The sequence below is a fragment of the Carcharodon carcharias genome, chromosome 9, assembly GCF_017639515.1.
Source record: "Carcharodon carcharias isolate sCarCar2 chromosome 9, sCarCar2.pri, whole genome shotgun sequence".
NCBI classification, from domain to species: Eukaryota; Metazoa; Chordata; class Chondrichthyes; order Lamniformes; family Lamnidae; genus Carcharodon; species Carcharodon carcharias.
In genome coordinates this window covers 51,369-68,401 of record NC_054475.1, presented here as the reverse complement: position 1 = coordinate 68,401, position 17,033 = coordinate 51,369, and the positions used below count along the sequence as shown (strand labels likewise).

Genomic DNA, 17,033 nt, shown 5'->3' with positions numbered 1-17,033 from the left:
GAGGTGAGGTGAGAGTGACCATCCTTGACATCAAAGCAGCATTTGAAGGAATGTGACAGTAAGGAGCAGGGGGCAAAACTCAAAACTCAAAACTGGAGTCAATGGGAGTCAGGGGGAGAACTCTCCCCTGGTTGGAGTCATACGTAACACAAGGGAAGATGTTAGTGGTTGTTGGAGGTCAATCATCTCAGCTCCAGGACATCACTGCGGGTGTTCCTCAAGGTAGTGTCCTAAGCCCAAACATCTTCAGCTGCTTTATCAATGACTTTCCTTCCATCATAAGGTCAGAAGTGGGGATGTTCACTGATGATCACACAACGTTCAGCTCCATTAAGGACTTCTCAGTGTCCAGATTCAGCATGACCTGGACAACATTAAGGCTTGGGCTGATAATGGGCAAGGAACATTCGAGCCATACAAGTGACAGACAATGATCATATCCAACAACCGACAATCTATGTTATCAACATCCTGGGGTTACCATTGACCAGAACATGAACTGGGCTAGCAATATAATACTACAATCACAAGAGCAGGTTAGAGGCTAGGAATCCTCTGGCGAGTAACTCACCTCCTGACTCTCCAAACCCTGTCTAGCATCTACAAGGCACAAGTCAGAATTGTGATGAGATCCTCTGCTTGGATAAGCGCAGCTGCAATAACATTCAGAAAGCTCAACACCATTTAGGAAAAGCAGCCCCCTTGATCGGCTCCCATCCTCCATCTTGAATATCCACTCCCTCCACTATCAACACACAGTAGCAGCAGTGTGTACCATATACAAGATGCACTGCAGGAACTCATCAATGCTCCTTTGATAATATCTTCCAAACCCATGACCACTACCATCTAGAAGGAAAAGGGCAGCAGATACATGGGAACACCACCACTTGGAAGTTCCCCTCCAAGTCACTCACCAGCCTGACTTGGAAATTTATCACCGTTCCTTCACTGTCGCTGGGTAAAAGTCCTGAAACTCCCTCCCCAACAGCACTGTGGGTGTACCTACACCACAGGGACTGCAGCGGTTCAATAAGGCAGCTCACCACCACCTTCTCAAGGGCAACTAGGGATGGGCAATAAATAAATAACACAATTGAAGGAGTTTCCTTTGCCATCTGAAAAACACCTAATGTTTTTGAATGATGCAGATTTTCAATCTTTTGAGGTGGATCTCTTCCTTCCTCCCAATGATGGCCTTTTTTATGACTTTTTGCAAAGCTTCTTACCCGACGTTATGCATATCATCAAGGCTTCAAGCAAGTGACCAGTTTGAACAATACCTCCTATACTATTGCCTAGCTCACAGCCAGCAGCACCAGTCACACATTCCTAAATGAAATTTAACATGAAGCAGAAATAGCACAGCATTCTGTACAATATATGGGATACTGGGTGCAAAATTAGGAACCTACCGGCTAATGTGGCACTCAACTTTCAAATTTGGACTATATAGGTATATATTCACTTGCCAATCAGCAAAGAACAGGCTGGGGTGGGGGGTGCAGTGATGGTGGATGTGTTGTACTGGCATTTCTGAAAGGGCCGGGTACCCAATTTTCAGATAAAGTTATATGGAATATCTCCAGCCATTGTGCTCCAGAAGTTCTCTAGTGTCTTTGTGGTGCTTTACTGGATTTGGCAAAGAGTGTTGCTGTGTCCTCGTGGGGAGGACAGAGGATTGGGGGACCTGTATGGACACACGCCCCAACAGATATGGGGATTTCAGCGGCACTGCCTCTGGTTCCGCAAAACAGCAGGGGAGATGGAGCCGGGGCTGCCAAGAGGGTAAACAGCACACAATGCTCTCTGCCAAGTTGCAGCCAGGCTTGTCCATTCCCCTTGACAGTGAGAAGAAGCTGCATTGGAGGTCAGCCTATGCACCCAGCTTCTCAGTGTGAACATCCATCGGTGTTCTCCTGTGTGTCACATGTCAAGGGCCCTGTTCCAGTCCTCTGCAGCAGAACCTGTCTGTGACCTTGCCCTCTGACGAGCTGGCACATGGACCATCCTTCCTGCCTGGCACAACTGCAGCCCACTGATGCACAGCGACTCACCACGTGCAGACCCCAACTCTCTCCAAGCTTTTGGGGTAGCAGTACAGTGCCAGTGTCTGAGCTGGTGGCTGTGAGTGTCAGGTCAACTGACAGGGCATCTTCAGCAGAGGTGATAGGGTGGCTCTCTCTCTTCCACCTGGGGCTAATGAGTCTGGGCACGTGACAGCTCTTAGGTGTCTGAAAGTTGAAAATTAGAAGAGACAGTTTGGGGTGGGGACAGGATGGAAAGCGAAATGTTAATGAGCTCATAACCTGCAGCCCGCTCACCATTGCCAGATAGCAGGACAAGGCTGACCTCGAAGTTGAGAGGGGGCAAAAGGCAGGAACATGCCATCATTTATCATATTCTCAGCTATGGAAATGCCACAGTCTCCATCGCAGCCAACCCCCATGATGCACAGAATGTTCTCCTCCATTGGAATCAACAGATTCAGGTGCTTTGTCCTGCAAGAGGACAAGGCCAAATATCAGCCATTGTGTAGAACTGTGTTTGAGTGATGTATCTCCCAACGCTGAATAGTTGGGGTGATGGGAAAGCAGCTGGAGCTGGGGATGAGACAGGCATCACTGGAACGTTTGAGATGGTGGACGTGGAGTGTCTGGATGTTAGGCATGAGTCCTGAGTGCCAGGGACTGAAGATGGGTGAATAAACGAGGTTTGGTGCATTGAGCAGCCTGAGAGACTAGTGTTACAGGCTAGGAGCTGTCATGGGAGGACGCATTCACTCCGATGAGGCCGGTCCCTCTCGGCAAGACACCAGGGATTGACCTCCCTGGTGACCTGCTCCCATTCCCTTTGAAGGGTGGTCCATGAGGGTCTCCTCATCCCTGGGGAACTGTAACACCCTCTCCCCTTGTTCAACTCCTCCACTAAGGACTCCAGTGCTGCATTCATGAACCGGCAGCCCTTCCTCTAGACTGTTTACCATTGCAGCAATAATATTCAGCAACAGCTCCCTGTAATTCAGCGAAGTATTTGCCTTTAAGAGGGACAGACTGCCTTCAGGAAGAAAAGGGCTGACTGCAGCAGGTGTTTTGTAATAGTGCAGATGTTTGCCCCTGCTGAGCATTCAGACAGCCACAACACAGGACCCACTCAGCCCAAGGCTACAACCAGGTACCTGAGAAGACAACACCAAATTTAAATGCTGCTTACCTGCACCTCAGCAGGTACAGGGAGTTTGCAAATTGACACGTCCACCTAAAAACAGCGCATGCCAATTTTTAGCCCTATGTTAGTTATTTTTATCTTAGTTCTGGTTTAGTCCCAGTATGCCACACTTCTCAACGTCACACTCCTCTGCTTTAGCTGTAACTGCTGTCCAGATTCCCTGTGATTCTCTGAATGAAGCAACATGGAGGCTGGACAGTGGAGAATGAGGCCGCTTGATATTTCCCATTGTCTGAGATACTCTTCTCCAACCTAGTGAACACTGCCATCTGGTGGCCTAATGAGATACTGTCATCAAGAGTTGTCTTTGCTCCAATCGTCAAAGGATAGGATCAAACCTGGAGCTTTGACTAGTAATCAGTCTGTTGGAACCACTGACCTAGTAAAATTTATAATTATTATTATAATTAATGATTAAAAAGAACTTTGCATTGTATTGCTTCATGCAGTGACTTTCTTCCAACAGATATCTAGACTTTATCTGTGTGATGACATATGATTTTCATGGGGCCTGGGATAACGTCACTGGACACAATAGCCCTCTGTATCATGGCTCTGCTGACCAAGGAAAATTTATCTACTTTAATGTTGTAAGTATGTGAAACTATATCTCAACGTTCTTCATTATTGCTGTAATATTTTACTGATCAGTCAGAACAGAACATTTTTTTAGTTTGCAAAACCTCAATAAAGCTATCAAGTTAAATTATTTTGCAGGACTATGCTGTAAGATACTGGAGAGACGGTGGTATCCCAGCAGATAAGCTAATTGTTGGATTTCCAACATACGGACGTAGCTTCACCCTTAGCACTTCCCAAACAGGTGTTGGAGCTCCGGTATCTGGAGCTGGTCAAGCTGGCCAATTAACCAGGGAGGCTGGATTCTGGGCCTACTATGAGGTAATTTTTCAGCAAATGTTATTTATTTAGCCCATGATCAATTCTCTGAAGTTTTTCTTAAGTTGAAAGTGTTCAGGATCGAATTGCGTAGAAAGGTAGGCCAGGATTTCCACCACAGGCTTCCAAATGCTGGTGTCAGAGTCAAATGGGGGTCAGGACCCCAGACAAGAGGCTGCATTTTATGTGTCCCGCCAGCTGTGGGGGTTGGGTCTAAAGCTAAGAAGTTGAGAAGCCCTGATTTACCACACAGCAAGATCCCAGCAATGCCACCTTCCAACACACACCTGAGCTCCTCCCCCGAAATCAGCAGCCTGCCTGCCATATTTCAATAAATAATCAAAGGCCAATTAGCCTTGTTACCAAGTCAATTGACCCTGAAAATTCACTGACCCTCCCAGAAACCCTTTGGCATGGGCAGTCGGGCAGGAGTGGGCAGCCCAATCTTTTCAACAATCTTTTCAAAGAGTGGGAAGGAAGGGGAGAGTTCTGTGTTCGGGGGCTGTCCTTTGCCGATCAGGGCGAGGTGGGTGGGCACACCCTCTAATTAGGATTCCACCCTTTTCTTCCTACCTACCCGCAGCGCTAACCCCTCTCCCAGCTTCTCCCTCCTCCTCTTGCAGCCCTAGCAGTGCCCACTAACATACTCTAGGCTGATAAAGGATTGGCCGGCAGGTCCTGAGAGCAGGGCTTTCTCCCCAGTGAGGGGCGAAAGTCCCACGCAGCCCTTGCTTAGCCTGCCTGCAATGCTTTAAGTCTGTGGGGCAGGCTGGCATGAAGGGTGCATGTGCCATCTGCCCACCCCCCCCCCTCCCTGGTAGTATTTAGCTCTAAGTGGGGAACATCGCCCAGCTGGGGTTTTCTCCTGGTTGGGCTAATTATAGCCAAACATCAAGCTCACCATCCAATTAAAGTGATGGTCAAAGTCTCAAAGCTGGAGCGCCAATAGGAGGCCCTCCAGTCCTGAAGACGTGCAGGCTGCCCTTTCAGATAAGAGAGAGAGGAGGCACTTAAAGATGGAGGTGCCCTACCTCCAAGCGTTTGAAATTGTAAATAAAAAATGGATTGAGCAGCAAGCCTGGGCCCACCATTGTGAAGAGGGAAGAGACAGGGTGGCTTATGTTACAGGGGATCCATGGATCTTTATAATGTGGGAGGGAGCCTCTGAAGCTAAGAGGTTCCCCTGATTTAGCACACAGCAAGATCCCAGCAATGCCACAAATGTCCAGGTAACCTGCTGCAGTGATGCTGTTCTTTGGAATATCAGGTCATGAGAGAACAGTAACTGCTTTGTCTTCTTCCAACTTTGCCAGATGATCTGAACCAACAGAGCTGGCTGAACATCTCATTAAAGACCAGAACGTCCAACAACATGGCAGCCCCTCAGTAATGCTCAACAGGGCAGCCCCTCAGTAATGCTCAACTTGGCAGCCCCTCAGTAATGCTCAACATGGCAGCCCCTCAGTAATGCACAAGTGCTTAAGCCCTGACGCTGGGCTCAGATTGTCACCAATGGAGCAGAACCAACCTGTGTCACAAGCACGATGCATGATTTTAATAAAAAATATTTAACTACTCAAGTCTAATTTTCCAAAATGAAATGATAACCCGTTATGGGGAAGCGAGGGCAAAGTTTCCCTATCATGTGATGGTCCCCAGCAGATGTGTGGAAGCAGAAAATTGGTCTTAATATCTCTATTCAGTCCCATAAACAGCACTAGTCATATTTCTGCACTTTCTATTTCATTCCACTTGTGTTTTCATACTCTACAGAACGCATGTGTTACAGATGGGGGAAAGATAGACTGAAACTCCCAATGCCCTTTCCTTTCTGTCTTTGACACTGTTGTTTAATTTTGATCAGACTGGTGAGTGTTCTCGAACCCCTGTTAGTGTGCAGTCAATTTAAAAGTCAACAGCAGCAGACTGGATTTCAACAGGAAGGATTATTAATTCACACACTAACTCTAGAAAGGTTGATCAATATATTAATCACACAACCAACACACCCAGGAAAGATACAATTTAATACAGTAGTGCACTTCTTGAAATATTAAAGCCAAACAGAATGGTTAGCAGTTCACATGCCTCTGACAGTTCAGTGAAGAAGGGAGCATTTCCCACCTTGGAACTGAATTTCAGGTAAGTTTAGATGGCTGGGTCAAACCCAGATTAACTGCAGGATTCCTCCCGGGTAAAGACTGTTCAGCAGGTCATGTGGGCAGGCCCTAACAACTGTTGTAACCAGAGGTGCTGTTTCCTACAGATGAGCTCAGAACTGTTTGAAACAGATTGGAGAAGGCTTTTAAAAGGCTTTAAGGTTCACAGGTCTTGTTGCAACTGAGATGATGTTGCTGGTGTTCTGCAGAGTCCACAGTCTCTCAGTTTTTGGACAAAAGGACTTCAAAATCAGAGAGCAATTTCAATCACATGGCAAATGGCCAGTGATACATGGTGGAAGGCAGAGTATGGCCTTTCATAGTGAAGAAGTTTCAGTCACATGGTCAAAAGCCATTGATGTACAGTAGAAGGTAGATAATAGTCTTGGCACTTAATTTAAGATAATCAGTCTCGATGGGTCTCCTTTGTTGCATGGCATTCCTGGAGTCAGAGAGTTTGGGAGTTTATTGTCCCTGTTTTTGGAATAAACATTGACATAGCAAGTGTGAAATTCCACAGAAGAGTGCTGTTTAGGCATGTCCATGCAAGGAAGAGCCCTGCCTATTATAATCAAATTTGGAACTTTCCTGAAAGCTAACTGGACTGTTGAAGTTGCAAAGATCAAGTGACCCCTCAGCAGCCATCTTAGTCAATTTCAGAAGGAAAATGTTTTTTTTTAAATTGTAATATCTTCATGCCTGCACTGGCATAACACATTATAATAAAGTAAATGTAGCATCTCTATATATGTGATAATATATATATCCCAATATATAAGATATTATAATGCCTAGTGAAGATATATCATATTCCTAACTTTTAAGATCTGAACTTTATTCAGTGTGGACTCTTTGAAGTTGATGTTTCTTTTAAAAAGTGGACAATGTGCTGCAAAGATGGCCACCAAAGGTAAGAGGGCTTGGCTTATGTATCAGAAAACTGCCTCACTGTCTCACAAGGACAAAGGGATACATTCCAGACTAAGAGACGTCAACTACACCCATCCTGAGACCATAAAAAACCATTCTCAAATAGAATGGATAAAAGCAAACCTTCAGTCTGTCTGCAAGCATTACTCAGACCTCCCTGTCACTTGCCATTTCAACACTCCACCCTGCTCTCATGCCCACATGTCCATCCTTGGCTTGCTGCATTTTTCCAGTGAAGCTCAACGCAAACTGGAGGAACAGCACCTCAGCTTCCGACTAGGCACTTTACAGCCTTCCGGACTGAATATTGAGTTCAACAACTTCAGACCATGAACTCTGTCCTCCATCCCCACCTCCTTTCCGATCCCCCTTTTTTCTAATAATTTACATATTTTTAAAATATATTTTTCTTTTCCCACCTATTTCGATTACTATTTTTTAATTTATTTCCATCCATTGTTTTGTCTCCACCTTTTAGCCTATTTCGATCCCTTCCCCCCACCCCACCCCCACTAGGGCTATCTGTACCTTGCTCGTCCTGCTTCCTAATGTCACCATTAGCACATCCTTTAAATAATATCACCACCGACAACACCCCTTTGTCCTTTTGTCCATAACATCTTTGGCAACCTCTTTTTTGCCTCCACCTATCACTAGTTCTCTATCCAGCTCCACCTGTCCCACCCGCCTTCAACAGCTTATATTTCACCACATTTCTATTTCTCTTTAGTTCTGAAGAAGGGTCATACAGACTCGAAACGTTAACTCTGTCTTCCTCTCCACAGATGCTGTCAGACCTGCTGAGTTTTTCCAGCAATTTTTGTTTTTGTTTTTGTCTCAAATAGAATGGGTCGGTTTTGAAACAAAAAAGTTGATTTCTTAAACACCCCAGGGTGAATGTCTGGAAACAATAAACCAGGATGTGCCAAATCAGCCTACGACCATCACCATATTTGGAAAAAAAATTGCAATTGTGAGGAGTCACATTGTGAGGGAACCATGTTTGTCCCATTTAATCTCTAAATGCTGTCTACAGGGAAGCAGATGGAGCAGAAAGGACAGTAATGCCTATGCCTGAAAAGAATCAGAGGCTGTAACACTGTAAGGTCTCCAAGCCTGTTCCTTTTCAGGTCCACCAATATAGCAAACTGGCCTCCTGGTAATGAGACTACAAGCAACTAACTTTGAAAGTGCATCCCTTCGAGAGAATCCTGAAACAATTTTGGCTTATGACTTCAGCTTTGAATTCGCCTGAACAACCCTTCAGGAGAGAACAAAAATAAAAACAGAAATACCAGGAAAAACTCAGCAGGTCATCGGTGGAGAAGAGCACAGTTGACGTTTCGAGTCCTCATGACCCTTCAACAGAACCAAGTAAAAATAGGAAAAGGGTGAAATATAAGCTTATGAATGTCAACTGTGCTCTTCTCCACCGATGCTGCCAGACCTTCTGAGTTTGTCCAGGTATTTCTGTTTTTGTTATTGTTTTGGATTTCCAGCATCCGCAGTTCTTTGCTTTTATCTTCAGGAGAGAAGATGGCTTCTTCACCAGGCCTGCAATGCATGTTTTCCAGAATAAGGCAACCACGTGAAATATAAGCTGCCCTTAACCTGTAAAATTGCACTATTCTCTTCAACTGTACTCTCCTTGAGTGTGTTTATGTGTGTGACAGTGTGAGTGAGTGCTGTAGCGTTAGATTCCGGGGTCAGTCTTAATAAACAATCCTCTTTCCTTATTTCCGCCCACAACCAGAAGCTTGTTGCTGGGTATTCAGATTGTCAACACCCTCAGGGGTTAAAAAGCACACAACACACATCTTCCTCTCAAAAGCTTACAAATCACAGTTGGGAAGGGAACAGGGATTCAACCAGCTCCCTGCTGCCCTCTCTGTAACAATATTTATTAGAAAGGCACAAAAATGATAATTTTTGTACGATAGAGTATGACAGTTCACACATTTTACAGGATATAACCTTAAAAAAGACTAGATAAGATGATAAATCCCCCATCCCTTTGTGGTTGATTATTATTGTTAGTGTTAAAAATCTAATACCAAACCCATTAAATATTCAATATCCCTTTAATTTTTTGTAATAGCTGTTGTTACAATTAAATATATTTTATTAATTAACAATAGTTGTTGACTAAATACTGAATATAAATGGGACTGAAACGAAGGCATAGCAAGATTCCTTTGTTCTCTATGTTAACAATGCTTATTGATTTTGATTGGCAGATCTGTACCTTTTTGAAAATTGCTACCTCAGAAGTGATTGAAGACCAGAAGGTTCCTTATGCATTCAAGGGTAATCAGTGGGTTGGATATGACAATCAGCAGAGCTTTATAACCAAAGTATGTGCTATTAATCTGTGTCCATCATTTCATATATAATTTCATATATAATTTCCTATATATGCCATGAATATTCAAGTTACAGTTCAGTACCAGCCGAGATCAACACAGATCACCATTAAATAGTTTTATTTGTTAATAAGGCTAAACTGATAGTGCTTTTCTCAATCATCAGCTTGGAAACTGGTTCCTTAAGACTCCAATTTTTAAAGAAGTCACTCTGCCTCTTCTACAGGAGATCCAGGAATCTCAAAGCAATGTAAACATATCAAGGATCTCCAATTCCTTTTATCTCTCCTGTATGCTTAGCAACTGAGTACTTTTCAGATGTATAGGAGGGCCAATATATTTATCAACCAATATAATTATTTTTAGAAGGAAAAGCATTAGGGTCTCCAATAAAATGCTCATTTTATTTAATGCTTTTTAATGGTATTTTTTGTACCTTTTTACCTGTAGACTCAGTGGCTGAAAGATAACAGCTTTGGAGGTGCCATGGTGTGGACTGTAGATCTGGATGATTTCAGTGGAACTAAATGCAGTCAAGGAGTTTACCCTTTGATCAGCACATTGAAGACACTCCTTAGCATTGATGGTTTGTATAAATTATTATAGAGGGCCTGATGGTTCCATTGGCTAGATGGCGAGCATGTGGTTCAGATTAATGCAAACTGTGTGGGTTGGTTTCCCATTCCCAAGGCGAGGTAGACTAGAGAGCTGCCTCCTTGCCCTGCCCCTGAGAATGTTAGGCAATGGCAAACCAGCACTGACAAAAAACTGCCAAGGGCAAAGGGCTCAGAGTGAAGCTGACAATAAGCCAAGGACCCATCTTCAGGCAGACCTCCAATGGTCTTAACTGAAAGGAAATAAATGATTATATGTAGCCCAACTAAACTTGATTTTTTGCTACAAGGTCCAATATGTTAACAAACCTTATGCCTACACTTATTTCCTGTTACAAAGCCTTCACCATCTTGAGTCCACTTGCACAGATCAACACATGCCCCCACACACACTCTGGGGTACCCCCCTTCCCCAGTACAGCCCTTGTCCTGTAGCCTAAGGCCATTTCTCACCCTTCCCCAGGCAAGACCTTGCCCTGCAGCTGTTGAAAAGCCACCCAGATATGGCTGACTGGTAGGTAGAGACCTCCGCATGAGCTCCCCTAAAAGTGATGTGGTGCTGTCCGTGAATCCTGGCGCGGACCAAGTGCTGAGGTGCTGACCAAAGCAAGGGAGGCAAACAAGTCTCGAAGACTCAAGCAAAGTGCAGCCCACCAAGTGCGTGTCTTATATATGCTGTTGTGAAACACATCGACGTGGGCAGATGATCCGGCAGTGGGGAGGGTGGAGGGGATTGAGTCCGGCGGGCTGGCCTTACAATGAGATGCTGACGTATTACTATGAGGTTCCCAGAGTCCGGCGGCAGGAACATGGCTCACCACCGATGGATTCAGCGGACAATCGCAAACTGGTTTCACAATGTCATGAAACTGGTTTCTGGCCTTCTCGCCATATTGTCCGCTCATACCACCGAACACGCCCAACACCAGCGGGCACAGAAAATCCCAGTCCAAGAGTTCAAATCTACAGAAGCCCTGAGGAGGATAGTAAATGCAGGGGTGAGTGAAATTAAAAAGAAAATTAGGAAATCAAAGAGAGGGAATCAAAATGATTGATTATTAAAATCAAGGGAAACTCAAAATCAATATATAAATGATAAAAGGAAAACTAAGCCAATTAGAGACCAAAAATGTAAATTGTGTGTGGAGGTTGAAAGTGTGGTCAATATTCTTCATGGATCATAGAATCACAGAATTGTTACAGCAGGGAAGGAGGCCATTCAGCCCATCATGTCAGCATTGGCTCTCTGAGCATTTTAACTTAACATTTTAATTTCCGTAACCCTGCACATTGTTTCTATTGAAATAACCGTCCTATGTCCTCTCAGTTGAACCTGCCTCCATCACACTTCAGGCAGCGCATTCCAGACCTGAACCACTCGCTGTGTGAAAACGTTTTTTCTCACCTCACATTTGCTTCTTTTGCAAAACACTTTAAAATTGTGCCCTCTGGGGTTCGTGATCCCTTTATGATCCATTTACTCTGTCTAGACCCCTCATGATTTTGAAAACTTCTATCAAGTCTCCTCTTAGCCTTCTTCTCTCCAAGGAAAATAGTCCCAACTTCTCCAATCTTTTCTCATTAATGATGTGTCTCATCCCTGGAACTATTCTCGTAAACTTCTTCTGCACTCTCTCCAGTGCATTCAAATCCTTCCTACAGTGTGATGGCCAGAACTGTACACAATACTTCAGCTGAGGTCTAACCAGTGCCTTATATAAGTTCATCATAACCTCCCTGCTCTGATACTCTATGCCCCTGTTAATAAAGCCTAGAATACTGTAAGCTTTAGAAACAGCTGTCTCTACCTGTCCTGCCACCTTTACTGACTCATGTACATATAGGCCCAGGTCTCTCTGCTCTTCCACACCTTTTAGAACAGTATTCTTTATTTTACACTGTCGCTCCATGGTCTTTGCACCAAAGTGCATCACCCCACACTTCTTCACATTGAACTTCACCTACCAACTATCCGCCTACTCCACCAATGTGTCAATGTCTCTTTGAAGTCCTACATTGTCCTCTTCACAGTCTACAATTCTCCCAAGTTTTGTGTTGTCCTCAAATTTTGAAATTGTCCGCTGCACACCAAGATCGAGATCATTTATATGTATCATGAAAAGCAAGGGTCCCAATACTCACCCCTGGAGAACTCCTCTACAAACATTCTTCCAGCCCAAAAAAATACCCATTAACTATTACTCACTGTTTCCTATCCCTTAGCCAATTTTTTATCCACGTTGCTACTGTCCCTTTTATTCCATGACTTATAACTTTCCTCACAAATCTGTTGTGTATCGAATGCCTTTTGGAAGCCCATATACCATATCAACAGCCTTGCCCCCATCAACCATCTGTTACCTCTTCAAAAAACTCCAGCAAGTTAGTTAGAAACAATTTTTCTTTAACAAATCCATGCTGACTCTTCTGAATCAATCCATATTTTTCCATGTGACTATTAATTCTATCCCAAATAATTGTTTCCAGAAGTTCCTCCAGCACCAAAGTTAATCTGACTGGTCTGTAATTGCAGGGCAGATCTTTGCAAACTTTTTTGAACAAGGACTTAATGTTTGCAGTTCTCCAGTCCTCTGGCATCTCCCCCAAATCCAGGGAACATTGAAAGATAATGGCCAGTGTCTCTGCAATTTCCACTTTCACTTCCTTCAATATTCTTGGATGCATCTCATCCAGTCCTGGTGCCTTATCAAAATAAAGTACCTCGTCCTTATCAATTTTAAACCCTTCTAGTGACTGAGTTTCTTCCTCTGTCACCATGGCCTGGGCAGCATCTGCCTCATAGGTAAAGACAGATGCAAAATATTTATTTGACACCTCAGCCATGCCTCTTGCCTCTATGTGTAAATCCCCTTTTTGGTCCCTAATCGGCCGACTCCTCCTTTTACCACCCTTTTCCTATTGATGTGTTTATAGAAGACTTTGGGATTCTTTTTTATGTCAGCTTCCAGTTATTTTTTCATTATTCCTCTTTGCTTCTCATATTTGCTTTTTCACATCCCTTCTGAACCTTCTGTATTCAGCTTGGTTCTCAATAGTATTTGCTACCTGACACCTGTCATAAGTGTACTTTTTCTTCTTTAACTTAATTTCTATCTCCTTTGTCATCCAGGGAGCTCTGAATTTGTTTGTCCTACCCTTCCCTTTTGAAGGAACACACCTTGACTGTGCCAAGCCATCTCTTCTTTGAAGGTAGCGCATTGTTCAGCTACTGTATTTCCTGCCATCTTTGGGTTCCAGCCTCTCTTGTCCAGCTCCATTCTTGCCCCATTGAAGTCCGCTCTCTGCCAGTTGATTATTCTTACCCTGGATTGACCAATGTCATTCTCCACCATCAAACTAAACCTTATGGTGCAATGATCACTCTCCCCTAAATGTTTCCCCACTGTCACTTGCTCTATTTGGCCCACCTCATTCCCAAGCACCAAGTCTAGCAGTGCCTCCTTTCTTGTTGGGTTAAAAAGCCAATAAAGAGGATTGAAACTGGACAGACCACTGCCTGGTTTGACCTAGGCACCAGACAATGGCAAAACTAGCCTTGCTGGCTCTGAAAAGTTCTCCAACATCTGGGGCCTAGTGCCAGAATTTGGAGAGCTGTCTCACAGGCTAGTCAAGCAACAACCTGACATAATCAAAATCATGGAATCATACTTTACAGATCATGTCCCAGACACCACCATCACCATCCCTGGGTATGTCCTGCCCCAACAGCAGGACATACTTGGCACGGTGGTATACAATTGGGAGGGAGATGCCCTGGGAGACATCAACATAGACTCTGGTCCCCATGAAGTCTCATGACATCAGGCCAAACATTTGCAAGGAAACCTCCTGCTGATTACCATGTACCGCACCCCCTCAGTTGATGAATCAGTTCTCCTCCATGTTGAACACCACTTGGAGGAAGAGTTAAGGTTGGCAAGGGCATAGAATGTACTCTGGGTGGGAGACTTCAATGTCCATCACCAAAAGTGGCTCGGTAGCACCACCACAGACCAAGCTGGCTGAGTCCTAAAGGACATAGCTGCTAGACTGGGTCTGTGGCAAGTGGTGAGGGAACCAGCAAGAGAGAAAACATACTTGACCTAATCCTTGCCAACGTGCGTGCTGTGGATTCATCTATCCATAATAATATCAGTAGGAGTGTCCTTGTGGAGACCAAGCCCTCCTCACAGTGGGGATACCCTCCATCGTGTTGTGTGGCACTACCACCATGCTAAATTGGATAGGTTTTGAACAGGTTTAGCAACTCAAGACTGGTCATAGAAGACCAGAGGGTAGCAGTGGAACAGTGCTTTTCTGAATGGAGAGCTGTGACTAGTGGAGTTCCGCAGGGATCAGTGCTGGGACCATTGCTGTTTGTAGTATATATAAATGTAACTGGGCTAATTAGTAAGTTTGCAGATGACACTAAGGTTGGAGGAGTTGCAGAAAGTGAAGAGGATTGTCAAATGATACAACGGGGTATAGATCGTTTGGAGACTTGGGCGGAGAAATGGCAGATGGAGTTTAATCGGACAAGTGCGAGGTAATGCATTTTGGAAGGTGTAATGCAGGCAGGAATTATCTAGTAAATGGCAGAACCTTTAAGTGCATCGACAGGCGGAGGGATCTGGGTGTACAGGTCCACAGGTCACTGAAAGTGGCAGGGGTATTGAGTATAAAAGCTGGGAAGTCATGCTGCAGCTGTATAGAACCTTGGTTAGGCCACACTTGGAATATTGCATGGAATTCTGGTCACCACATTACCAGAAGGATATGGAGGTATTGGAGAGGGTGCAGAGGAAGTTTACCAGGATGCTGCCTGGTCTGGAGGTTATTAGCTATGAGGAGAGGTTGGAGAAACTCGGATTGTTCTCACTAGAGTGACGGCGATTGAGGGGCGACTTGATAGAAGTTTACAAAATTATGAGTGGCATGGACAGAGTAGATAGTCAGAAGCTTTTTCCCAGGGTGGAAGAGTCAATTACTAGGGTACATAGATTTAAGTTGAGAGGAGAAAACTTTAGAGGAGATGTGTGGAGCAAGATTTTTACACAGAGGGTAGTGAGTGTCTGGAATTCGCTGCCAGAGGAGGTGGTGGAAGCAGGTACGATAGTGCTGTTTAAGAGGCAGCTTGATAAATACATGAATAGGATGGGAATAGAGGGATACAGACCCCGGAAGTGCAAAATGTTTTAGTTGACAGGCAATATGTTCGGCGCAGGCTTGGAGGGCCGAAGGGCCTGTTCCTGTGCTGTACTTTTCTTTCTTTGTTCTTTCTTTGAAACCTGTACAATTCATAAGGGTTTGATCTGATGCTGAGAAAATGCTTCTCTTGGCTGGGAAATATAGAACAAGGGGTCACATTCTCAGAATAAGTGGTTGGCTATTTAGGACAGAGATGAGGAGAAAATTCTTCACTAAGAGGGCTCTGAATCTTTGGAATTCTCTAACCCATGGGGCTGTGGATGATCAACCATTGAGTATATTCAAGATAAAGATTGGTAAATTTTTGAGAATTAAGGCCATTAAACTTATGGGGATAGCTTGGGAAGGTGGAGTTGAAGTACAAGATCAGCCATTATACCATATGGTACCACAGGCATGAAGGGCCAAATGGCCTACTCCTGCTTCTATTTCTTATATTCTTACGTTATGTTCTTATGTAAATATGATGCAGATAATGGCAATGTCAAACTCCCAAAATGTAGAGATTTAAAATGACAAATGATGGTTTAAATAACTTTTGCAGAAGATGTCAGTAAGTCAATGCAAAATCAAAGTTCTCAACCTGGTTTTCATATTCCTTCCACGACCTCAACCCATTCTTGCTCTGCAGCCTCCTTCAGGGCTGTGTGTTAGAAAACATGCTCTATTCTGCAAGCTCTCATCTCTTTTATTCCTTCCCCTGCTCCGTCTACAATGGCAGAGTCTTCACCTGACTTGACCCGATACTCTTGAGAGCAAGCTCTAAAACTTTCTTTGTCCCATCCTTCAGCAGAGTCCCCTCAAATCCTTCCTCTTTGATTATGGTGTCAGCCTCTAGTCAAATTTTCTCCGACTGTTGTACACTATTACCTTCCAACCCCATGCAGCACTTTTTGCATTCAAAGTGCTACTCAATAGCAAATTGCTGTGAAGGAGAACTTCCTGATATGAAGTTTAATCTCATATTATCATATTTTGTGTCGCTTATCCTGTTGTGGCAATGTAATTATCTGTGGAAGCAACTGAGTCTGACAAGTAAATGAAAGCCTTAATCAAAGAATAAAATCCAAATCATTAAAATACTATTTATATTTTGTTTTAAAGAATGTGAGTCACCACCAGTTTCAACATCACCACCCACAACCATTATTGTCAATGCCAGTTCAGCAAGCAGCGGTACAACAACTGTTATAACTATAGTTAATGAATTTTGCCAAGGCAGGGCTGATGGGCTCTATAGTGACCCAGCTGATCTTAGTAAATATTACCAGTGTCACTCTGGACGAACCCACCATATGATTTGTGTTGAAAGTTTGGTTTTTGATGAAAATTGTAACTGTTGCAATTGGCCTTAATTGATGTAATGTTAATAAATATACTGGCTCAAAATATAAATGAGCAATTAAAGCAGGTAAAATGAAAACAAATTTGCTATTATGCTGGTTTGTCATTGTATTAACAAGAATTCAGTGCAATAATGTAAGATTGTGTCTGAAGTAACCACAGCTGTATTTTGATGTTATCAAGTTGATTATTGTGATAAATTACTTGTTTATCAGCAAATTGATTTTGTGATCAATAAATAAATTAGCGGAGAATCACACAAATGAAAATCGTTTGACGATTCCTCAATG

The 17,033-nt window shown here is 43.7% G+C and overlaps 1 protein-coding gene across 1 annotated transcript in view; it reads left to right on the top strand.

Annotated features, from left to right (window-relative positions):
* The window catches only part of LOC121281970 (acidic mammalian chitinase-like), a 42,428-nt gene extending 25,674 nt beyond the window's left edge, over positions 1-16,754 (top strand). Inside the window, exons 9-13 of the mRNA XM_041195259.1 lie at positions 3,695-3,818; positions 3,946-4,128; positions 9,452-9,568; positions 10,028-10,163; positions 16,504-16,754. Coding sequence (XP_041051193.1) covers positions 3,695-3,818; positions 3,946-4,128; positions 9,452-9,568; positions 10,028-10,163; positions 16,504-16,754 — 811 coding nt within the window. The remainder of the gene's footprint in view (positions 1-3,694; positions 3,819-3,945; positions 4,129-9,451; positions 9,569-10,027; positions 10,164-16,503) is intronic.
* The last annotated feature ends 279 nt before the right edge of the window (positions 16,755-17,033 follow it).